Raw genomic sequence first — 26,497 nt, 5'->3', positions numbered from 1 at the left:
CATCATTAGATATAACGCTATGTGGCCTCAGGCCCTGCCAGCACTATTTCATCTGTAACTGAGCCGCAGATGTGACTGTCACGTTTTTATTCTCTGAATAATGCAGACACTCGTTTTAAAGCAGTGGGTGAGTTTTTCTTGAATTTGTTTGGCATGTCAATGTGTCTGTGTGATGTGTGTTATTTGTGTGTGTGTTTATTGTGCTGCCAGAAGTCACGGCTGCATCCCCCAGGTAGCGTAACCTTAACTGTGATGTTACAACCACCCATCTGGTGCACACAGACACACACACACACACACACACACACACACACACACACACACACACACACACACACACACACACACACACACACACACACACACACACACACACACACACACACACACACACACATGCATATATACATTCTCAAGCAATGTTTTCTTCAGTTTTTGTTTTGCTTAGCAAATCTTGTGTTTATGACAGATACTGTCTTTAATTCTGTAGAGATTATTTTATTATTACATGATGTATTTTAAAGAAATATTAAGAATTTGATTATGAATGCCTTGTTCAGTTCAGTTCAGTTCAGTTCAGCAAATTTATTTCAAGCATACAATGCAAAATGTACAATATGTACAACACAACAACAATTAAAAACAAAAAACAAAACAAAAACAAAACAAAACAAAACAAAAAAACTACTGATAAGTCAAGATTCATTGCATGCTTGAAAAGGAGTGGGCTGAAGTTTAGCACTTATTAATTCCCACCCCTCCTTCAAACTCTTGATACCTTACATTTCCTTACACAACTTATAAGTTACATTTCTTACACAACACAAACCCGTAATCTTCATGCATTTATACAATATGTTAGCAACAGGCATTCGGGCTTAACCAACTCATATTCCTATTTCATATTTTTATAACATTCAAAAATCATTTCTTTAAATCTTTTCCTAAATTGTTTTATATTTAGACATTTCTTAAGCTTCTCATTTAGGTTATTCCACAGTTTTACCCCTTGTATGGAAACACAAAAACTTTTCTTCCTACTATGTACCATTGGTAATATGAAATTTAATTTTCCTCTCAACACATACCCTCCTTCTCTCCAAGTAAATAATTTCTGTACGTTTTGAGGTAAATCATTACACTTTGCCCTAAAAAGAATTTGCACAGTCTGTAACTGCACCAAATCTTTAAATTTTAATAATTTAGACTCCATAAAAAATATATTAGTATGTTCCCTATAACCCGCCCCATGAATGATCCGTAAAACTCTCTTCTGTAAAATAACAAGTGGCTGAAGTGTTGCTATATAATTATTTCCCCATATTTCCACACCATAAATAAAGTATGGCAAAACTAATGAACAATAAAGCATACGTAAAGACTTCTTATTTAAAAATGGTCTTGCTCTACCAATTATTGCTATACTCCTTGAAACCTTACTCCTAACATAACTAATATGTGGTTTCCAATTCACTTTATTGTCAATAATAACTCCTAAAAATTTTATTTCATTGACCTTTTCAATGACCACTCCATTCATCTTGATTTCAATTTGCAAATCATTTCGACCATTTCCGAACATCATTAGTTTAGTTTTCTTTAAGTTTAGCGATAATTTGTTTGTATCAAACCATAATTTAATCTTCTCTAATTCCTTATTTGTCTCCTGCACTAGCAACTGTAGATCATTTCCTGAACAAAAAATATTAGTATCATCAGCAAACAGCACTAATTTCAATACTTCTGACACTTGACATAAATCATTAATGTAACTAAGAAACAATTTTGGGCCTAACACCGCCCCCTGTGGAACTCCACAAGAAATTTCCAAGCATTCAGAACAATAATCTCCCAACTTCACAAACTGCTTTCGCTGAGTCAAATAACTTCTTATCCAATTTAATACCTTTCCTCTTATCCCATATCTCTCTAATTTTCTCAACAAAATTTCATGATTGATGGTATCAAACGCCTTCTGTAAATCAACAAATATTCCAATAGTATGCATTTTGTTGTCTACCGAACTTGATATTTCTTCTATAAAATCTAACAATGCCAGTGATGTTGCCCTTTTTGCTCTAAATCCATACTGACATTCATTAAATATACTATGTTTTTCCAAAAAGTTGTCAAGACGAGTGATAAAAAGTTTTTCCAGAATTTTTGAAAATTGTGGAAGCAGAGAAACCGGTCTATAATTTGTAAATTGATGTTTATCTCCTGATTTATAAAGTGGAATGACCTTAGCTATTTTCATTTGATTAGGAAATTTACCAGATTGAAATGATAAATTATAAATATAGGTAAGAGGTTTTGAAATGGCATCAATAACATTTTTCACCACTACCATATCAACATTATTACAATCATTTGAGGTTTTGTTCTTACATTTTGAAACGATTTGAATTATTTCACTTTCCTCCACCGGCGAAAGGAACATGGAATTTACATTTCTTTCAGTAGAACAATAACCTGCTTAATAATTGAACCTACAAGGATGAATGCCTTGTACACTTTAATTATATTCCTGAGTCATAGAGAAAGATGCAGATTTAGCTTATAATTTAAATCTGAATTTAGGAAAGTAGAATTTTTCTGTACATTTAAAGATTTTTAGGATGATGTTTTTATACAGTTGTTTGAAGAAAAATCTTTAAAAATGACTATACATTTCTTGGCAAATAAATGTCATTTAATTTGAATTCTTCAATCATGACATCAAAGAGCCAATTCTGAAAGTCTAACTTTTGCCCAACTCAGCTGTGGGGTTAAAACATCACAAGATTTTTACACAACACATTTCACAGCTTTTTAACTGAACATGCCTTCGTTCTTTCATGGGCGTAGATCATGCAGGGGACATGGGGGACATGTCCCCCGCAGTTTTTTTTAACTCGCCCACCTTGTCACCATTTCGCCCATGTATTTTTGTTTGTTACTTAGATTTGAGTAAAGTAACATTAACCTCATTCTAAGTGAGTGAAGCATCTTTCATGCACGTGTATCTGTGAGTGAACCGGGAACAGCGCAGAACTGTCACTTGCCTGATCCGGTCAGTGCTGCGTCATCACAAATGACTATTTCACATGCTCTCACACATTGCCAAATTAAACATTTAAGCACAAGAAGACACGAAACAGATTTACTCACATGCTGTTTAACATCTACCTGAAGTGTGTGCCTGGAAACCTTCATATTAATGCTTAAGACAGCGCACACGCTAAGTTCATGTTATCTTTATATAAAATAAAATAAAAATAAATTCAATAATAAATGCACATATTAACACATCTAAAAATTCTTTAATTATCCTTGTAAATACAGTCTATGTGTTAAGTTGAATGTAAGGAGTTGAGAAATTAAACGCATAGTAGCCGTGGATCCATGCACTTCCTCTCAAAGTAAAAGTTTGTGTTTGTTTCGAATGTTAATTGAACAACAGACAAAAAAAAACATTTATTTGTCTTGACTGATTAACTTTTATAACTGTAAAAAGGATTAATGTATAGTTAATTTAAATGATACAGTATAAGGATATGCATGCAGAATAATTTTACATTTGATTACATTTCTACAGACCAACATGAAAACATAAAAAGCACTGTTTATTAGTATGCTTGTTATATTATAATTATGTGTATGTGGGCTATTGTTCATATTTTTATATTATTTGTTTTATTATTTATATCTGTTGTTTTTACCCATGCTGGGTAAATTTTGTACAGAACACACCGCCGGGTTAAAAATGACCCAATGCTGAGTTGTTGTTATGCAACCTAATAACCCAGCAAACAACATACTGAAATTACCCAGCATGGGTAAAAAATAACCCAGCCGTTTTTAGGGTGTAAACATTTCCTCGTCTTGAATTAAAGAAAAAACACAGGTCAATGTGTCTAAATAATTCTCATGGATTAAAGTTTTCCGTCGCTAGACGGATTTCCGTCAATTGAAAAATTATTAAATTCACTTTTCATAAAGACGACGTGTATTCACCTTTTTAAGTGGGATGTGATCAAAGCCTGGAGCGGAGCCAAATCACGTTCCTCTATCCATAAGCGTTCTGTAATCACTACGCACAGGATCCACTCCGGGTTTTCTGGCTGTATCACGTTAAGCTGAGGTAAAACTTTATTTAAGCTAAGCTAGCATGGTCAAACTTATAATGCAGGAAGGCTCCGATGTTTTAGAGATCGATAAAGGTGTAAAAGACCCGGAGATTGACTTGGCTTAGCGAAATGATGAAGATTGGCAAGGCTTTCAGTTCGTGGGCTAAGAAAACCAAAAAGCCAGGTAACTTGCGTGTCTTTGCACAGTATGACTAGGGGTCCTGTATTTTAGGGGTAAATGATTTCTCCCGTACGTGATCACCCGCGTCCCGTTTTTGACTGCTATGCTGATCTAACGTTAACCAGTGGCTGATACAACGGGTTTGTTAAACTCGTGGGTAAACTTCATGTGGCGCCACAAGAACCAGGAGGCAGATGACATCCAAATCCCGTGAGAGCGATTCGAGGAATCATAAGAGGAGACTGCTTCCGAAATGCTCTCGCGGGACTTTGATGTCAACCACATGTCGGTTCTTGCAGTTGCATTTGCGTGTGGTCACAAAAACTTAACATTTGTACACATATTTAAGCACCGCAGTTTAAAAACAAGTGATTTTAAGCCATTCAAAGTCAAACAACAGTGCAAAATGCGGCCGCTGTTTCTGTGTCAGAGGAGTATGCAAAGCCGCGCATTCGCTTCTCATTGTGTGAGTATTTTTGCCGCTTTATTGGCCTTAAATAAACATATGCGTCAAAAATCCAGTCTTTGCAAATATCCTCACATAAACACGGCCATTTAGGTCTTAGGATAAAGTAAACAGCAGAAACATTGCGCACAAAATAGCACATCAGCGCTGCCTCTATTGTAACATAATAATTTGTTGATAAAGGTACAGTCATTCATTTTACATCTTTCACTATGGTTACAGACATCCTGTGGGTATTGTACACGAGTTTGACTCGAGTTACTCGTTTAGGATTTATATTCATACATAACGTTACTGTATTAGAGCTGTGACTAAGCTGTTTTGTGAACGGAGCAGACCCTGGATTATTCGTTTATCTGTACTGAATAATATGATATGAAAAAGTTGTATTTGTTTACATTAGTAAATGCATTATATAACATGAACAAACAATGAAAATATAGAGTATATAAGCATTCTTGTTTATGTCATTACAGTAATTGACGGTAGTTCATGGTGCATTCACTATGTTAACAGTTTCAACTTTGATTTAAAAAAAATATAAGTAAATGCTCAAATTAATACATTTACAATTAATTAATTAATAAATAATTAATAAAAGATTCATTAAAGGTGGTGATATTCATGTTTTCTTTTTATATAGTGAGTTATTTAGCTGTTTCGCCTTAATCTGAAATTCCCTGCAAACTACAGCTACCTATATACCACAGGAGACTTTAATATGGAATTAATGGCAAAAAATCTCCCCTTAAAATGTTATTGGTCTCGCCTACATAAAGTGTTAGTTAAAGGAATTTGACTTGGCCGTAAAAAAATTTCAGTCAGAAGAATTTTTTTCACTTTAATCCCTGAATTCTGCACTGTATAGGCCACTGTATGAAGAATTTGTTGGGTCTAATATGTCACAGTTTACTTTATTCTGCTTTACGTTATAGATATACAGTACATGCCGGCTGCCCTCTTTATGTCTTTGTCTTCTGTGCAGAATCTTTTTGTCAGAATCATGACAACACTTATATTACAAGTTCAGTCACATCTGTTAACATTTAAAATATAATTGCTATTTTTGCATTATATTTCAGCTGGACAACATCTTCAGAAATATCAGTAATAACATCTTCATGTATTTCCCACTGTGCTTGTGAATTGTTGACATTGAATTGTTGGATTCAGTAATCAGCAGAATTGTCCGTAGATAGCAGATGGTGTGTGTACTTGACTCAGTCAGGGGTCTGCACACTTCGTCCTTGAAGAAAGTTCACGTCCACACATCTTGAGCTGCATCAGGAGGTGCTGAGCAGGGAAAAGTTCTCGTAATGAAAACGTGAATATTCTTTAAAGTCCGCTCACTATAGGAAGGAGATTTTGATGAATGGCTTTCAGATGAGTATTGATTCGTCGTTCAGAGTGAAATTGTGTTTCTGTTTTGTGTATTTTTTATCGAATCATTCTGTGGGGAGGGTTAGTCAGATGTTGACCCTGATATTTTTCATTGGTTGCAAGGTGTTAAGGGTTGTGATCTCTCACACACACACAGATCAGCATTAGGATCACCCACCAATGGGTCTCCATTACCCTAGTGATTTATAGGAAACACACATCACATTATTAATATTGTGTGTGAAGAAAATTATCATTTCAAACATTCCGTATTTCTTCATAATTATCAGTCATTACATTTAAACAGTAATGTGAAACACTTTTGCATTGGATGAGCTTTAAACAGATCTGATCAGTGTGTGTATATATATCAGCCCATTCTCATTGTTTGTGTATAAATAGCATGAGGGATGGAAAGTGGTGCAATACAAATGCCAAAGATACAGCATACATTTAATACGACGCAACTTTTTGTGTTGTTTTATGTATTGTTTTTTTTTTTTTCAGTTTTTTACTACCCAGTTTCATGTAGATAAACGCCATTTAAGTGAATGGGAAGGACTGGATTATCAAATGCACACCAAAGTGGAATTTGGCGTATGTATTGCACGATTTTTACACTTGCTATTGCTATTTATATGCAACTCCGTGAGACTGGGTTCGTTTTTGTGGTTAGAGCAAGTTTTAGTTACATAAAATGACATCCAAACCCCAATTCTAACCCCAACTCGAAGCGATCATGGTTTAAAAATAGACAAAAACCTATAGAAACCTTTATATTAAATGACATCCTATAGCAAATCCCAAGTCTAACCCCAAACCCAAGCAACAATAAATAGAAATCAACACATAAAACAAGACGAATAATGCGATGTTGATGGCGTATATCATACTGTATGTATGCAAAAATGTAATTTGGTGTATGTATTGCACGGCTTTTCACACTGCGTGCTATTTATACATGTGAATCATGAGAATGGGTCGGTATATACAGGATTTAATATCACATTGACAGTAGCTTCACTTTCTCCCTAATGAGGGCACACGAGAAATCGGCCTCTTTCTGACAAACCTGACACCTCTCTTTCTGTGTTTTGTCATCCCTCCATCATTTTCTCCTTCTGTCGCTCCTCTAACCTCCCACCTTGAATCTGGCACACATCTCCATATCTCCGTGCCGTCGCTCCTCTCCGTTTCCCGTGGGTTTGTTCCTCCTGCCCCCCTCCTCTTTTCATTATGTAGATGCTCTCTGCTCCGCGCCGTCGCAGCTGTCTGCGTTTGCTATATTCCTTTTTTATTTCGTATATTTTTTGTTGATTTCTCTCGCAGCGGGAGTAGAGAGGGCATCAATCACCGCCACTTAGAGTCGCTCATCTTAAAGACGGGATACTTCTCCTCCTCACCCCGCACACCCATCTGAATTTTAAAACTCACTCAATACATAAATCTGAGAAGGGCTCGGTCGCCCGTCGGCAATCTGACTCAAATATATGTTTACACGTTTACAAATGAGGAATGCGCCGGAGCGCCGTCACTTCTTATTCCTGCCGGTCTGGCGGCGTGCTGACGGAGGCTCGGAGCGCCAGACCGGCAGTGGTGTGCGGCTTTTATTTAGATGAATGATTAAAGTTACGGCCCGGCTAGAAGTCTCTGCCCGGTGCTCTTATTTGAAGAAGAATGTAGGAGCTGTCATCTTTTCATGCATCATTCAACGTCCCGCATGCAAACAGAGCAAACGCCTCTTCCTCGATCCCCAGACACACACGAACACCCTATATGAGCCTATCTTACAGCGAGTGATGACACAAAAATAAAAACCTCTAGAAGAAATCTCTGGCTTGTGGTGTGTGGATCACTGAGTTATGTTAGGTGTGCTCTTGTATTGTCTCATTTTAGCCTTTTTGATTCATTTGCAATTTATTTGCTGCCTGTGGATGAACATTAGTCAGTCAAAGTCCTACACTTACGGTTTACAGCTTTGTTGAATATAATGGAAATGTTTTAGTTGTGACCAACTATCAGCCCTTGCCTGTGAAGATCTGTGATTTAGGCTTTTATTGTTGGTAGTATTGATTTATGGCAGTCTGGGACTAGGTTACAACTTACAGGGCTGACCAAAGGAAAATCTAAACAACTTGCAAAGTTTTTATTACATTATACATTAATTTGTCCTGAGTTCTGTGTAATTCAACCTAAAAATATATGGCTACTAACCAACAGCACTACTTTTTATAATTTCATATATTTTGTTTCATTAAAATGTTACGTTTTAAAACAAATTTGTCCTAAATTTTCTTTGGTGGGGCCGCGAAGGAATGCACCATACACAAGGGGGGCCGTACGCTGAAAAAGTTTGAGAACCACAGGTTTACAGTATATCCCATAACGCTCTTCTCTAGTTGCGTTTCCATTACAGATTTGTGCAAAACTTTAGCATAATTTTCTAATTGTCAACATTGACTATTGTGAAATAATGGGGTTTCCATTAACCAATGATATGCAACTGAAACGTAGTTTTTTTCCTCTCGTGATCGACTAATGTTGATAGGTTTACTAATATCACATCCACCACACTAGGCATTATTTTTAACTAAAACAGATGTAAGAGTATTATCCAAATTAATGCCAATGAAAGCTTCTTATGTTGCGTTCACATTAGACGCAAATGAAGTGTTAAGCACGAGTGATTTACATGTTAAGTCAATGCAAAGACGTTATAGACATCCTGCGGCGGGATAGCGCTAATAAGGCGGCACAAATGTCGTGGTGTGAATTGAGTGTTTTGGGCAAGTTGAAAAATCTGAACTTTGGCAGATATTTGCACTGGTTAACCAATCAGGAGCTTGCTCTAGTAGTAATGTGATTATTAGTGCTGGGAAAAGATTAATCTCGATTAATCGCATACAAAATAAAAGCGATTTTTGGCATAATTTATGTGTGTGTATTGTGTGTAATTATTATGTATATTTAACCACACACACATACATATATTCATTTTAGATTTTTTTATATATCTAAATTATATATATTATATAGATATAAAATATAAATATAAATAAATATATATATATATATATATATACACATGTAAATGTTTCTAAAATACATACATGAATGTGTGTGTATTTATATGTACATAATAATTACACACAGCACACACTCATGTGTTATGCAAAAAATAACTTTTATTTTGTATGCGATTAATCGTTATTAATCTTTTCCCAGCACTACTGATTATGACATAGTGAGCGGAGGCAGAAATACCAAACAACAATTGAGGACAAAATCATTGTCGATACATCTTTATACTTTTATAGAAACAAGAAAAGGATCTTGCTTGGAAGAAAGTGAGTGAGGAGGTCGGACAATCTGGTAAGATACATAAATATATATTGAGACAACAAGCTAGCTAAAGCCGGCAAATTGAGTGTATTCACGTCTGAATTTCACATGGGAATGAAGCAAGTTAACTCAAAATGTTCAAGCATGGCTTCATTCGCATTTGGTGTGAACGCTATATAACGTTATACTTGGGAGCAGACATTGAGGTGTTTCAGGGGGGTTTTACTTCATACCAAGGCATCTTCAAATAATAATGATATCACTTACTTTCATCAGGTGAAATCACCTGAAAATGTAAATAACCATCATTGCAGTTTTGCAAAATACACCTTTTACAAATTGCCTGAAAAAACAACCTCATGCGATTGTAAAAGCATGTTTGCGATATATGGGAGTGATGTGTTTGCATCAGCCATATTTTCAATTTGTAATGTCAATTTGCGCAATTTGAAGGGTAATGAAAACGCAGGTACTGTATGGTCTCTCTCTCTCTCTCTCTCTCTCTCTCTCTCTCTGTATGATGTATTGTTGTGGGTTTTGTGGAGAGTGATGTTCCTGTGGGATGGTCCGTGTGTGTGTACTGTAGGTGATCTATGGTCTGTGTAGTTCTTCAGTGTTGGTGGTCAGGATCAGTGCAGTGGTTTCGTGATGTGGATGTTTATTGTCTGTCCTTCAGAACCACACAAGCGAATCAGATCTCTCCTCAAAAGCTTCAGACTATGACCATAAATAACCTAACCGCTGTGAGGGAATTATTTTCAGTTCACACGTGTGCACCTGCTGTCGCATCTCTCTGGCTGTTGTTCACACTTAATGTTACTTATTTAAACAAAGTCCAAACCCTGAATATTAAACTTCTATTAAATGTGTAACTATTCTTGCAGAAACAAAACTCTTTGATCAGGAGTGAAGTTACTCTACATATATATAAAAAACTGCGAAAGCACAATAGCAACTTTATAACAACAAACATAGAGTTGTGCTGAAATGTAAAAATCTCATTTCAAATCTATTATAAAGCAAGAATGATTTCTCCGGCGTTTCCTTCACATCCCTGCTGTGCTCAAACCTTTGTCCAAACTCTTGTATTATGAATGTTTATAATAATAATGCAACATTCAGAAATATCATAAATACACCATGCTGTGATGTGATGACATAAGAAAAGCTGGAGGTCAAATGGAGCTTGATGGTAAATTTGTGTCTGTAATGGTAATGAGATGGAACGATGGAAGATGAAAGCAAAACAACACTCCTTCATTCTTCTGATCTTCTCTCTATACAGTAAACACAACATTTCTTTTACTAGATTGTTTTAGACTTACTCTTACTCGTCATGTTTTTAAACGATAAACAGCTGAACTGAGATCAGTTTTTTGTAATCTCTTCCATTATGTTGTGAAAGGTAAGAGATGGGATGTAATGCAGATCTTCTTCACCTAACAAACCTCTGGAAATCTGATCTTCTTCTAACTGTGGATTATATTTCAGGAGATGTTATTATGGTTAACCGGAAATGTCTATGATTATATTATCTCACCTCACACTGTCCATATCTACAGCCATTTATTAACTCAACTTTAAGCTCAGAATCTAATTCTAAAGTTTCAAACCAGCTTGCATGTTGAGAACTAACTCTAAGCTGTTCTAGGGTCAGTTTTAAACCCTACAGGATTTCTCTTCTAGACTGAATTTTTTCTATTTATGTTTCTCTACAGAATCCTTGGCCTAGTTTAGTTGAGTTTAGTTTCTGTTATTACCCACAGCTTCATAAATCTCTTAATGAGATCTTTGGGTATCTTGGAGAGGTTTGGAGATATTTTTGAGACCTTTTGAAGCTCTACACTGTAAAAAAAAATGCAGAATTTTTGTCAAATTAACATATATTTTTATGTTACTTTAACTTAAAATTAAATTGTTTATGTCAAGTTATCACATGTTAAAACTTAAAATAGTTGGTTGAATTGACTTGCAAAACCAAGTTGTTGCATTAGGTGACACAATTGAGTCGACTTCTTTATGGAAGCTGAAGAGATTTCAGCAAAAGTCTCCATTTGGTCTCCATTAATTTCTGAAAATAATATCTTGAGATTTGTAATATTATGTAGAGTGAATGTTTGAAGTTTTTATCTATTTCAGTAACTTGTGAAATATCATGGTAAACTTCACAGTAGTTTTATGAATTCTTAAATGTCTGACAGTCCTTCATAGCGAACGCCTCTGGTATCTCTACATCATGAGTAATAAATAATCGCTTTAGCAAGGACTGAGCCAAGATAAAAATGAATTGCTTTTATTCAGTTACCTGTCGTGTCATGAGACTCTGGGCGTCCCTGACAACAGTCAGCGTGAATGATGTCACATTATATTCTATATTTCTGCCAGCGTATCACGTCTGTATTCTGAGTAAAACTCTTGTTCTGATTTCTTTCAAAATTCTTTTCAAACTTTTTCATAATGTTGCTGTTAATAAATACCTGCAAAATTTTAAAGCTCAAAGTTTAATGCAAAATTATATATTTTCTTTAAGTCAATTCACTTTTCAAGGTCTACAGCCCATAAGGCAAAACAAATATTTTGAATATAATTTTAAATATATTTCAATACCAAAAATGGCCAAATATATATATTTGGCCATTTTTGGTATTGAAATATATTTAAAATTATATTTTAAATATATTTCTAATATATTTTTTACACAGTTTTTGTATATTTTGAAATATATTTTAAAAATAAATTTACAAATATTTACTATGTAAAAATAGTTTTGAAAATGTTAATCATCTTGTTTAGTTCACATATTCACCCCGTCTCAGTATTATTAGTTAAAGCTGTCTTTAGTCATTAACTTGAGTTCTTGAACCTGTCGTTGATGAGCATTCACCTGTATAAGTTTGCCCTCATGTTTGTTGTCTTGGTCTGATCTCGTCTGTCTGCCCCGTGCCGTGTGCTGCATGTTGTAATCGTGTGTTTTTGTATTTCTGTCTCCTGCGCGTTTTTCAGTGTAGAGGACTGTGACAGAAAGTTAAAACTAAATATATTTTCAAATTAAAAAATATAGGCTACTTAATAAAGCTTTACTTTCTACAAAATGTATTTAGCATATATTAAAAGATTTTTGCAGAAAGGAAGAGAACAGCTGGTTTGGACAACAGCCCTCTACTTCCCAGTTGATGACAACAATATTCAGAAAATAAAACCCTAAAAAGGGCGTGACCTTGTTCTGCTTCCATGGAGAAGAGGATGAGTTGTGTTAGTGGAGTGTTTTTCATCCCGGAGTCAAATCCCCTTTGTTTGGCCTTAACTGAGCAAAGCTTCCTCAATCCGTGTGATCTTTCTGGACAATGCTCGCTGCTGTCGAATCACAACACACTAAACCAACCACACAATCAGAACTCCATACGTATTTCTAAAGGAGAGACTTCGTAGAACAAGGAAGACATCAACCCGTTTTTAGGACAGTGAAAACAGCTGTATAGTGATAATTAAATTGTGTGAAAAATAATGTTTTTTCACACAGGAAACATGAACACATGTGATATTGCGCACCGTAAACACAATCAAAGCTTTGAAAATGCATCACCTTTAAAGCATTGTGACATGAGTGAACATGCACTTAAATGAGTGAAGAATACTTTTATTTATGGCACTTACAGTAAAATCATATCAATTAGATTGATAAACAAATAAATGAATAGAGATAAAATATTGGCTTGCCTTGAATTGGCATCAATATGTTTGGAGGGAGAGCAGACTGATGTGAGACCGTGTAGCACTCATCGTACACATCAGCCGAATGTCATGATTGACCAATCACAGTCCAGTATTTCAGATAGCTGTGTAATAAATAATTGGTCAATTCTTCTCTTTATGATTCCATGCTGTTTTATCGCCTACTTGCCATGGACCTTGACCAGACGGGTGAAAGTCAAAGACATGTAGAGACGTCTGACTACCGGCTTCACTGAACTATGAGCAGGTGTGGGTCAGACAGACGCTGAAGAGAAGACACACAAACACAAACACACACACACACACTTCTCCCATATGTTTCTGGTAAATGTGTCAGATTATGGAAGGAAAATGAGGTGTGAATTGTGTTCATTGTCAAAAGTCTTTAAGAGGGAATTATTCATCTCTGTTGATTTGTTGAGCTTCATTGACTTTATTCAACATGTTAAACAGTTGCAGTGAGATCTCAGCACGCTGGCATTTGATTGTTCGAGTGATTAAATTGTTTCAGACTGTTTATCTCTTTATCCTCATGTTATGACAAGAACTACAACAACCAAATCATTTTTAATGAGAATCTTCTTTTAAGAGACAGGAAGATCACACACACACACACACACACACACATGCATGCATCTACACACACGCGCACACACACTCACACACACACGCATGCATGCACACACAGTGAGTGTTATCAGATGATCACATTTAAAGAGACTGAGATAAACCTTACATTACTGTAATATACAGACAGAAGAGACATCCTGCATTAGTAGTGTCTCTTTACACATGAAGGCATTTGAACTTTTCCTCACAGTTCACCATAGACACAGGCAGAGAGTTTCAGAACTTCATATTTCTACAATAATCTAATAGAAACTTTTGCCTTCCATTCTTTTAAAATGAGGGCCTGAATATGACATTTAATTACAAGATGAGAAAGACAGCCGAGAGGAAAAGAGATAACCAGTGAGGAGAGAGAGAGAGAGACTTGGATTATGAGAGACGAGAGAAATTGAGCTGAAACTGATAAAAGCTGAAACAGTGATAGAAGTAAAAGTTGGTGTGAAATTGGTGAAAGGGTGGATGAAACTTGGAAATGAGTGACACTAAATTATGACACCACATGAAAAAAGATCACATTTGTATGAGAAACTAAAAGTTAAAGAATGACTTCATCCAAAATGAAGGATGACAACATCATGTAGCTACAAATGCTGATGCTTCATAAATAAAATGACTTTAAAGAAGAAGTGTTTCATTACAGGTACAGACTCATTTTTACTGTAAGTTTGTTTACTGTATGATCTCAGTAGTGCATGAACACACGTGTGTGTCATATAAGATCCTCCTGTACAGCAACATTTTCAGGCCAAGGAACCTATAATGTATAGAGAGCACCAGGATGAATCATGAATCAATTTTAATGCATTTTTGTTGGATGCCTAATTTTGTTAAAAATAATAATTAATCTAAACAATATTTGGAGGATCCCCAGAAATACCACCATGCTGCGCGTGCGTGTGTGTATGTGCGAGCATGCGTGTGCGTGTCTGTAAGTGTAAGTGTATGGCCCTAGTGACAGTGGATCAATGTATCAGAGACTGAGATGAAAATGAATTGATTGTGTGAAATAAAACTCCAATTAGAGGAGGAAGAGACGAGAGGTGGGAGGAAGCACACAGCGTTCATTTTCCCATCAGTCCATGGGGAGGAGAGGCATGCTGGCAGAAGTGCAACAGCGGACACTAACAAGTGTAATAACTTATAGCAGAGGTGTGTGTGTGTGTGTGTGTGTGTGTAGTGTGTGTGTTTATGTGTAGGGAGATATAGTAAGTGAATCAGTTCAATATTCACTCATTGATTCTGTCTGTGTAGATGATATAAAAGCATCTTAATTGTTGCAAAATTAAGGCCTAGTTTCACAGACAAGGCTTAGCTAAAACCAGGACTAGGCCTTAATTAAATTAAGACACTCATGTGGTTGAATTGTGTGCTGTAACGAAAGACGTCCTACTCTCTGTCTATTGATCTTAAGTGTGATGTACTGAGCACAATGTTTTTACATCTGTCCTGACTTCTAGCACGAACCCACAGAGTATGACTCTTTAAAGGGCATCTATTATGCAAAAAAGTTTGGACATATAGTAATGTAAACGTGTGCAGTGTGTGAACACAACCATCCTACGATTATTTTTTTTTTTTAATTCCCATTAAACCACAGCAGTCTCATTAGACATGCCGTTTTGAGTCTCTTATCAATGTGAGGTCACACTAACAAAGCCCCGCCCACTTACAGTCCTGCATTACCATAATTTCCACCCTCAGCTCTGTCCACTAGATATTATTGTCTCAGACTGTATTAATCGGATCTATTTGAACTGAAAGCGCTCGCTGTCTGTTTATAAGGAAAGGAGGGGCTGTAGCTCTTTTGCATTTAAAGGTACAGACATCAAAACAGTGTGATTTTGCTCCCACGCAAATAGGGTCATTTTGGACATGATATAATAAATGATCTGTGGGGTATTTTGAGCTTACACTACACAGACATATTCTGGGCACATCTGAGACTTTATTACATGTTTGCCCTTTAACATTGTATGAAACTGTGCAGAATGTAACCAAACACAGAAGTGGTGGAAAGTGGAAAAAAGAGACAGAATAAAACACCAGTGGCCTCATTTATGGCGTACGCACAGATTTGATCATGAAGTGTGCATACGCAAAAATCCACAGCAAAGTCCATATAAAAACGTGCATAGTGTCATGTTAGGGTCTGAGCAGACGTACACACTTTTGCTTGTATGATTGCTGCAGGTTTTTGGTAATATAAGCCATTCTTGCTGCTCAAAAAGGGTTTAAACATTGACAAGCGCTCGTTTTTTTGTGTATGTCATTAATTAGGCATCATTTAAATGCAGAGATTTTAAACTTCTTCAAGATCATCAGCGATTTATAGATTTCACATCTGTAAGAAAGTGGTACGTGTGTTTTCTGTGCATATGTTAGTTTTATGAATCACACATATGCATTTTTAATAATTGATTGTAAGATCAAATGTAGGATGGCTTTCACTTGTGATCCGATCGACCAAAACACATCTTAAATGCGCAAAAGAGGATGTTTCCGCCGACTGAGAATCCAAAGACCGTTACTGAGTTTTTTAAATGAGCGCATGCGTAAGAACAGCCTCCCTCCTTCACAGCTCATTTGGGAACGCCTTCCAAAACTCGTGCACCAGTATTTGAACACGAGTGTTTGTTTACCACTGGCATATGCTGTGTCACGTGACTCGCGTCAGTGGATTCATTATGTGAAATGATGATAATAAACATAAGACGTAAAGTTAGATCATTCGACGCTACTCCCATTTCAACTATAGCAGACTGGTCACTGCCTTACAACTACAGTACACAAACAACGTCAATATACTTGAATAACAGTACAACAATAATTATTCCACAAAGAACGAATAATCACTGTTACCTGTCGGGAAGAATTTTTGCGAACTGCGCGTCTGTCTTGACACCTCTCTGTTCCTTCATTGCTCTCCAGCGTTGAAATGTTTCTCCAATAACGACTCTGTTTACATTAAGTTACGTTCTTCTGACAATTTTCTCCTCTTCTCAGCGACTTAAAAAGTCTTTCTTTCACGTCCTCCTTCGGGTTTCTTCTCTTCCGTGGTGCAAATTCGAGGAGGAAAGCAGGATTGACAATGAAAACAAACCGAAACTTAAGACGGAGTTTCATGCGCTATGCGCATGCGTCACTCGTGTAAAGTTACTGGAGCGTGCACGTCTCTCACAAGGAACATAATGGCAGTGATTGACAAGCCAGAGGGCCAATCGCTCATGCGATGATTACGTCAACGAATGGCTGATGTTTTTAAGGCCCTACCTTATTCACAAATGACATATATTAAATTTATTACTTTCAGTGACCTAATAAATAGTCTTTTATCATTTAGTAAAGACAGTTTCAAGTAATATTGCAAAAATGTATTAAACAAACATCCTCTTTTCCACCTTTAATACCCGGTGTAAATGTGCTCTTAATGTGTCAACACGAGTGCTGCTTTAACTTCAACTACTTTACTGTTCATTGGGTTTTAACTTATTCCTCTTTCTAAGGTCAAGTTTAAACTCTTTGAAACTTTTCACCATCTTTACCCTTTATTTTTTTACGCTGGGTATATTTAAATGTCTTTTTGTGTAGATTTGATTGTTTTGACCTTGCTATCCCGTGAGGCCACAGATAGATGTCAGGAATGTTATCATGCCGTACATACTAATGAGTAAATACTGCCACAGCGCTCTCACCTTTCTCTTAAAGTAGCCAAACACCTTTTTCTTTAGATGCTCATGAGCACACCATCTAAAAACCAAGCTTATATGAGGATTTGAGTTAAAGATTCATCATTGGTGAAAGCTCATGAGATACAGTAATAGTGACAAACTCTCTTCTGATAGATTGAAGCAAATGATGCAAATTATGTGTGAACATAAGATGTTGTACTGTATTTATGTTGTATTTATGGTTTATTATGAAAACAAAAGTGTGTGGCTTTCTATTTTAAAGGGCATCTATTATAGGCTGTTTACAAGATGTCATATAAGTCTCAGATGTGCCCAGAATGTGTCTGTGTAGTTTCAGCGCTTTCAGTTCAAATAGATCGGATTAATACAGTCTGAGACAATAATATCTAGTGGACAGAGCTGAAAGTGGAAACTATGGTAATGCAGGACTGTAAGTGGGCGGGGCTTTATCAGTGTGACCTCACATTGATAAGAGAATCAAAACGGCATGTCTAATGAGACTGCTTTGGTTTAATGAGGATTAAAAAACAAGGAGCGGGTGGAATTTTTCATTGTATGGTGGTTGTGTTCACACATTTATGTCCAAACACCTTGGAAAAGTGAATTTGCATAATAGGTGCCCTTTAAACATGTTATATATATATATACATGATAAATTAGCTTAATAATGTTTTTTAATCATGTTTTAAGTGGCCATTGTTAAAGAAACTATTTTTGTTTGGCCTACAGGATTAAATAGTTATTTTGATGTCTTTCTTGATAACTTCCGGCTTCATTCCGAATTCCATAAAGACTTTCTTAAGATGCTTTTTGCTGGTACTGTCTCAAATGATGTTAGTGATTATTAATGGGTCTCTAACTGAGAAGCAGACTCTCCTTCTTCTCGCTTCGCACCAATAAAGCCATTTCCCTTCACTGAGCGGGATTTCAAGCTCCTGTAATCAAATTTTCTTTATATTAAATTCCCTGAGACATACATATGTATACACAGTTCGTCTGGCTGGATCACTCCATCTTCTGTTCGACTCCAGCGTTTATTATTTTACCTCACTGAGAGAGAGAGAGATGGTGCAGTGTTATATATCAACCTTATTCTAGTGCCATGCAGCTGCGGTAAAAGCCGGTAACTTTCCTTTTCATATCACCGTCTACAGACGTGTAAATGTGTCACTTCAATTGAAATGTTTTAAAGGATCTCCTTCATTTAATCTACAGTAGGTTATGAACTCACATGTGCTTTTACAACAGACTGGAATCCACGTGAGCCTTTTGTGCTTTCATCAAAGAAAAAAAACTGCTTTTTATATATTATTCCAAATTGAATGACTCTTACAAAAATATGTCCATCTCCTCAAAATTAAAAATTATAAATATGCAGTCTATTTTAGTTTAATTTAAATAATGTATGATTTTAAAAAGCACAGTAATGAAAAATTTGAAGAGGTAAATTTGTCATAAAAATATTACTTTTAATTTCTTCTGATCACGTGTCACTCAGTGACCTGCTTTCATCTCAAACTACACAGAAAGAGTTCATCCAATTTGAAACTTTATCATCTGCTTTAACACTGACTGGAGTGTTTAATGTAAAGGGTTAATAGATGATAACTGATAACATACTGTACTACAGTAACATGACATGAAGTACAGAGACGCTCTTATCTTCATTATAATGTATTGGTATCAAATATCGAGTTAGTGCTTACAGTCTGGAAGTCTCTGAGATCATCTGTCAAGCACAAAGTCTTTAGTCTGATAGTTAAGTAAAGTAAGAGCAGATTTCTCCTTCACAAGTGTTATTTATATGAGCTGCAGTAATAACACATCAGACATCCAATCACAGGCGCTTGTTTAAAACTCATGTATTTAATCTTGTGCGGCAGATATTTGCCATTTCACTGACAGTTGTGAAATCGATGCTCTGGGTTGTGTCATCGTAATTGATCCAGTGCACATTGAGCATTAGTTGGCATTTGGTTGAGATCGATTCTCTCGTGCCGTTACATGAGTGTGTGTGTGTGAATCTGAAGTATCTGAAGTATCGGTCCTGATGCTGAGGTGAAGATGATACAGTACACTTACTTTACTGAACATACCCTGAACTCAAGTCAAATCTAAAGGAGATCAAGCTTTCTCTGTGGTTCATTAGGTCTCCTCCATCCATTACAGCCTTTAAATCATGTCTAAAGAAATGTTATTTTGGCTTTTGTATAACTGCCAGTTGGTGTGTTTTTTTTTTACTTTGTTTGTTTTGAATGTGCAATGTCAATTAGATCATGTACATCAGTTTTTGACTAAAGTCTTACATAATGTGAAGTGACAGCAGAATAAAAAGCATTAATTGAGATACAAATACAAACGCCACCTCCTTCATAATGATATTGACCGAATGCTCTCAACACGTATACATTCTTTAAATACTTTCAAATCTGCTTAATGCCATCCTCAGGTCATTCAGACATTTCCATGTTGTGGAAATATTTTTAATATAATACACAATAAGATTATATATAACACAATATAAGATAAGATTTGTTATAATGTGTAGCAGATAAATAACATTTGAAGTTGTTGTTATTAGATGACCTCTGGCTTATGTGTTTGTGTTTTTAATTTGTCTTTATAACAGATCATCTCATTTCCAGCGTGGACACATTTGTCTAACACTAAGAGATGATTGATGCTCTTGTGACTGAAATCAAAACTCAATGTATTAAATGAATGTTATTCAGTACAGTATCTCTCCAGTCATCATCTTCACCAAACTCATCCATCACCTGCTCCTGTTTGAAATCTATACTGTCACTGATCAATATTTCCTCTCTTATTCCACTAGAATCAATTGTTTTGATCGGTTCAATCACACAAACATGTAGGAGTAAATTAATTTACTGATTAAATACACCAGCAGCAGCAGTGAGAAATGTTGTCTGAAGCGGTGACGTGTCCTTGGTTTCAGCACAGGCGATTGATGAGTGAGGGTATGAATATGGGCTCATAATGAATAGGATGCAAAACTGTGTGTGTGCGCGTATGTGCGTGCGTGTATGCAAAACCTAAACTACCTTACATTCATTTAATGAATGTCATGTAACCCTTTCTTTTCTCTGTAGCACAGTGTTTTACTGCAGTTATTTTACTTGGTTTGCATTCATAAATGTTAAGACTGCATGCACAAACCCAGTCTGGTCTCATTGTTAATATGTAGTAAGAATATGTAACTTTCAAAAACACAAAACATACTTTTTTGTATGTTTAAACAAATGCTGAAGCATACGAAGTAGACATATTTGCAACATTTAATCCTAGCATTATTACGTTTTTAAAGCTACAAAGCTAAAAATTTAACTTTCTTACCATGAACTAAAGATTGCTGTATAATTTCCCTTTAACCATTTTATCAATAATGTTACCACCCTAACCCTACACCCAAACCCTTTTTATACAAAGATATTTTTAAAATAAATAATGTATTCTTTTTATATTATGCAACGTAACAGACAGAAATGTGTAGTTTTATTTACAATTAATAACTAATACAGTCCTACCCAAAACAGTTTATTAAAATCATGTACTGTTAGATTTAAAAATCATAACAGACAGAAGTGTAATCACAATCATTTATTTATTGCCAAATTTCAACAGCAGTACTAAAAGTAGTTAAAATGCAGATGTGTTGCAGTCGCGGTCCTCTCTGGAGTTTATGAAGTATAGAGAAATATTAAAGTTATTAATATACCAGAACGTTAATCCAGCTTTTTTCTTTCAAGGCGCGCATTTGTAATTTCAAAAGTACATCGACTGAAAGACGGCAATGTCGCAAATCTGTGATGTAGCACAAAAGAGCCAATGAGTGTTTGATATCACTGCCGTAAAGCAATGTGTCGTAAAGCTTCTTAAAATTGAATTTATAATGAATGTGAGATTTGACATTGATGGTCCTCATGAGATCACTTTGAGTACACATTTGAGATTTGTCTCATGATATTTTTGTAGAATTTCCAAAGCTTTGTGTTTTAGATTTGATTATCCTGCTGTCTCAGCGTTTAATGTGTTTCTTTATCCAATCTGCTGCATATATTTAGTGTGATAGCAGTCAATGTAGTTTTTATTGAGTTTTGTCAGGTTGTGAGATTGATAATCATTATCTCGCTGTAATGGTGGACATGAAAAAAATCTAATTTTTCTGTGTTAAGGCAATAATAAAAGTGTCCATACAGTATTTCTTGTACACATCTTAATACAGGGTTCTCTTCAGCAATCCTTTCATACTGTACCTCGTGGATTTATTTTTAAAACTTTGCATTTTTTACCATTCAGACGTTTTACACCAAGCGTGTAAATGAATGCAGTAATAAGAGACAGAGATGTTATTGCTCTTACTGTAAGCTGTATGGATAAAAACTACAAAGTCAAACTTTATTTCCTTATTAAATTCAATACAATAAGACTGTAAAACTCCCATCATACCCTGTTATTATAAGAGCGGTCATGTTGAGATCAAATGACCAAACGTTTGTTGCAGTAATGAACACACACTTGAGTAATAACCCATACGGCAAAAATATATATATATTCAAAAAATATATGAAGGGTTTGGTTCAAAACGCAAGAAATCCATTTTGAGTAATTTTGGGTAAAAAATCTGTTTTTCTATACCAAGAAAGTGACAAGATGAAAAACACTATTCTGCAGTGCCCTCACACAAACACATGGAGCTTTAAATCTCTAACAAAGATAAATGAGTTTTTATTACAGTCACCATCATTATCATATATTTCTTATTTTATATTCAAATATTCCAGTGTTTGTGTTTGTAATAACATGGATGTAACCGTGAAAAATCCACATGACAAATCTCCTATCAAATGTAAATTAAAGGGACATCTCTTTATGTGTGTTTGTCTCATCAGGTGCACGGTTTGGAGAAACAGGTGGGAAAATCTTTAGATTACCTGGAGCCGGGCCCATCCGGTACGGTTTTCAAAACGCTTCCGTACGGCGTGCCTGCCGGAGGTGGCGGGGGTCCGACGGGTGGAGTCAAACCTCCGTACCAGACCACCAGGATATTCTCCACTATGGACCACACTCCCATCAAACCAAAACCACCCACGTTCGGCTTCCAGAACCCGTACGAGTGGGTCAGAAACCAATCGCTGCTGCTGGATCAGAGCGGTTACCGTCCCAAACGCAAACCTTCTCTGAAAACGTCCATGAAGACTAAAAAAATCTTCGGCTGGGGGGATTTCTACTTCAACGTCAAGTCCCTGAAGTTCAGCCTGCTGGTCACGGGGAAGATCGTGGACCACGTTAACGGAACCTTCACCGTCTACTTCCGCCACAACTCTTCCAGTCTTGGAAACGTCTCGGTGAGCATCGTGCCGCCGTCCAAGGTGGTCGAGTTTGAAGTTCTTCAGCAACAAAATCCCCTCCACCCTCCAGAAATCCAGTTTCATCCACCGCAGCAGTCCACCATCGACCCCAAAGACATCAAAACCTTCAACTGTCGCGTCGAGTACGAAAAGACGGACCGTTCCAAGAAGCCGAAGCCGTGCTTGTATGACCCGTCTCAGACCTGCTTCACTGAAAACACCCAATCGCATTCCTCCTGGCTCTGTGCTAAACCCTTCAAAGTCATCTGCATCTTCATCTCTTTCTTCAGCTTTGATTATAAGCTGGTTCAGAAGGTCTGTCCGGACTACAACTTTCAAAGTGATCATCCATATTTTGGATGAGGTCACAGAAAACGGATGTTGTGTGTGATGGGTTTTAAAGGTTCCTCTCGTAGCAGCAGGAATATCCTCACACCATCATTGGGGACATAAAGTTTTCTATGTATATATAAAGAAGAGCCTTTCAAAGACTTCAGGCAAACAGGAATATTTGGTCATTTTTCTCCATCATGTCATTCCAAACCTCTTTTGCATACAATAACAGTTAATTGTGATGACATAACAAACTCACAAAAGCACCAGAACATAAAACCATACAACCATAAAATCTGCTGCGGGCCAAACTGAATGTGAAGTCGTTTTCCATCGAGTTGAACAGAATAATGCAAACATTTATAAAAAAAACCTCTTACAGTTTGAAATGACATGATGCCAGTCAATCTTGACAAAAACTTTCATTTAAGGGTGAAATATTCTTTTAATATCCATTTATTGATTTGTCTGGTTGGCTGTTTGACAAACAGGGAATGTGGTGGTGATGTTTTTAGGATGTGTGAAATACATTCTGGAACTTTCAGCATTATTTTTTAAATAAAAGAGAGATGGTTCTATATTAAATTCACTGAAAAAATCCATTAGACATATTCATTGAAATCCAGCTCAAAGTTCACAATTATTTCAGTGGGACCAGATGAAATAGTTTTCATGTATCCTGTGAATTATGATCAATGATCTTATCAGGGCTTTTACAGACAACAAGAAAGCCCAACAGTTAATCCATTATGTTGATGTTCAGATGTATTGAAGATGATGAAGACTATAGTACATATCAACACACAGAAACACTGTTTGGACTGTACTGTATGTGTGGTTGAGACTCTTGATATAAATCTTAAATTAAATGTAACAAACTTTCAAAACAACTTTAGCAAAAAGATTTTAGTTTTTGCCCTTGCAGTTTCCTTGATTTAGTCCTCAAAAGAATATATGTACGTGTTTATTTGAGTCTTTGACGGTGATTTATGTTCCCTTTTAGTGGTATTGTTGAAATACCCTTTGAGAACTGTATACATGTGAGGACAACCGGTATGTTGTCATATTTTATTATGTTAATAATCAATAGATCAAAAATAGAAAGTTATTCACCCTAATATGAGTAACATTTATTTATGAGGAAATTAAATACAGCATATCTATTTACTCTAACTTAAACTTATTTAAAAGGACACAAAGACAAAATATACTGAAATGTTTCTGACCGAGAGATTATGGTTTTATTTTATCCCATATATTTATTGTTTACATTTCCTGACTTGTTTTATAAGTAAAGCACCAAATGAAATAAAAATATTCTTTATTCTGGAGCAGTGAATGAGAAATAATGGATGAGAAGGAAATCCCATTCCAATGCTTCTGTGTGAGTAAACTATTGCTTGATAATGTGTATAGTAAACACTGGGAAAAACAATGTGTGTAAATAATGTATCACAAATAAATGATTAAATCTAACCTGATTGACCTGCTCTTACTTAGATAGAAGGACATCAGCTTATGTTACCTATGCAGGTAAGTTTCTATTCTGTCATAAGGTTTGGAAAATTTCTGTATGAAAATACTGTTAGAAAATACCATTAAATCCAGATTTTACAGACTATAAATAAAACAAAAAAGCAAGACAGTATTTGACAGTATGTATAGAAAAGATATGTATGTATATTTCCAATAGATAAGTCATATAAATTAGAGCAATCTTAAAAAAACAACAACATAAAAATACTAAGCAATCCTTACAAAAAATGTACCATGATTTTTGTGGTAAAAGTGTAGTACCATGGCTATACATTAACTATGATTACTGAAAACTATGGTTTACATATCCATGGCTATTTTTATGTAGTATGTAGTAAACATGTTATTTTTTATTTTTATTTTTTAACTGATTTTCGTAAGGGAACATTCACATGTGGGTTATGTGTCTGAGTAAATTCAATAAAAATATATATTTAATTAAATATAGTAATTTAAACTATATTAAAGACTGTGTTGCAGTACCAAGCTAAATTAAAAACATCTCGAGATTAAAGTCATTATAATGCGAGATTTAACTAGTAGTATTTCGAGGGGAAAACGTAAATAAAAGGAGAATAAAGTCAAGGACGAGTATTCCCGTAATTTTATTTATTTGGATTTTTTTTCCTCAAAACTACACGCTAAATCTCGCATTATAATGACTTTAATCTCGAGATGTTTTACCTTGTTATTTTAGTGCAAAATATTATATGTTTTGTACTAAAACGAGACTTGCGAGTGTTGGACTTCATTTCCCATGAGCACTTGCGCGGATCTTAAATTTGCTGCTGTCATTAAAGCGACGAGCGGACAAAACCTGCTGCAACCGGAGAAATACACAGTTTTATCATGTTTACATTGGTGTTCAAACAGCTAGTTACGGTAAGTAAAAACATTTATAACGTAAAGCTCATAGTAAAGAGAATAATGCTGTTTGTTATTGTCTTCAGGCGGTATGTATGATCGCTGTATAGTCGTGTTAATAAAAACATAACTGTTAAACACACACACAGATCAATAATATTTATTCATATGCATAGAGGAAAATGCGTTAAACCCGTTTAGTTGCAATGCATTTATTACGTGTAAGTTATCTTTATTTGGTGTTGCAGTTTTGAGCAAGCGTGTGACTTTCACAGACGTGGCACGTGTACTGTATGTGTGCTTCAGCGTTGGACTTTAGTGTTTCATTTTGTTCATTATATTATGTTTAAATGTTTAAACCTATATAAATCTAGGCTAATGTATGGTATTTTAAAGAACTCGTTTAAATAATAAGGGATGGTACAGATTTACCACATCTTTTAATCAATTTTAATCTAACCTTCTACATAAATTAAACATTTTGAAAACAAGTCTTGACATAAGTTAGTAAACTGTTGCTAACTTAGTTGACTAAACTCTTGAGATGTGTCGTGCAGTCATTATAGAGTCACAGCAGTAAGATGATGCAACCACACAACATGTTTCAAAACACAAAAACACATCAATACTTTAAAGTGCTCAGTATTGGATCTGTTTCTAATCTGTGTAAAGTTTGTCCCTGACTGAATCTACACAATAAGCTCATCAGATATTAAATATTATACAACATTAACTTAATATTGTTGTATAATTATTAAACTGCAGGTGATTTTTAGACATCTTTTACCACCTCATCAATTATTACTTTTGCAAAGATTTTGTATATGTAGATATTTTGTACGTGTGTGTGTGTGTGTGTGTGT

At 35.6% G+C, this 26,497-nt stretch overlaps 2 protein-coding genes across 2 annotated transcripts in view; both read left to right on the top strand.

The window, feature by feature from the left end:
• The window catches only part of LOC135757766 (neurexophilin-2), a 43,209-nt gene extending 18,505 nt beyond the window's left edge, over positions 1–24,704 (top strand). Inside the window, exon 2 of the mRNA XM_065272462.2 lies at positions 22,443–24,704. Coding sequence (XP_065128534.1) covers positions 22,443–23,264 — 822 coding nt within the window. The 3' untranslated portion in view covers positions 23,265–24,704. The remainder of the gene's footprint in view (positions 1–22,442) is intronic.
• An 820-nt stretch (positions 24,705–25,524) lies between these two features.
• shmt2 (serine hydroxymethyltransferase 2 (mitochondrial)) overlaps positions 25,525–26,497 on the top strand; it is a 29,469-nt gene continuing 28,496 nt past the window's right edge. Inside the window, exon 1 of the mRNA XM_065272502.1 lies at positions 25,525–25,652. Within this exon, the coding sequence (XP_065128574.1) occupies positions 25,620–25,652 (33 nt within the window). The 5' untranslated portion in view covers positions 25,525–25,619. The remainder of the gene's footprint in view (positions 25,653–26,497) is intronic.

The sequence above is a fragment of the Paramisgurnus dabryanus genome, chromosome 7, assembly GCF_030506205.2.
Source record: "Paramisgurnus dabryanus chromosome 7, PD_genome_1.1, whole genome shotgun sequence".
In the NCBI taxonomy this organism is placed as follows: domain Eukaryota; kingdom Metazoa; phylum Chordata; class Actinopteri; order Cypriniformes; family Cobitidae; genus Paramisgurnus; species Paramisgurnus dabryanus.
The sequence above is the reverse complement of the archived record's forward strand: the minus strand, read 5'-3'. Positions and strand labels throughout refer to the sequence as shown.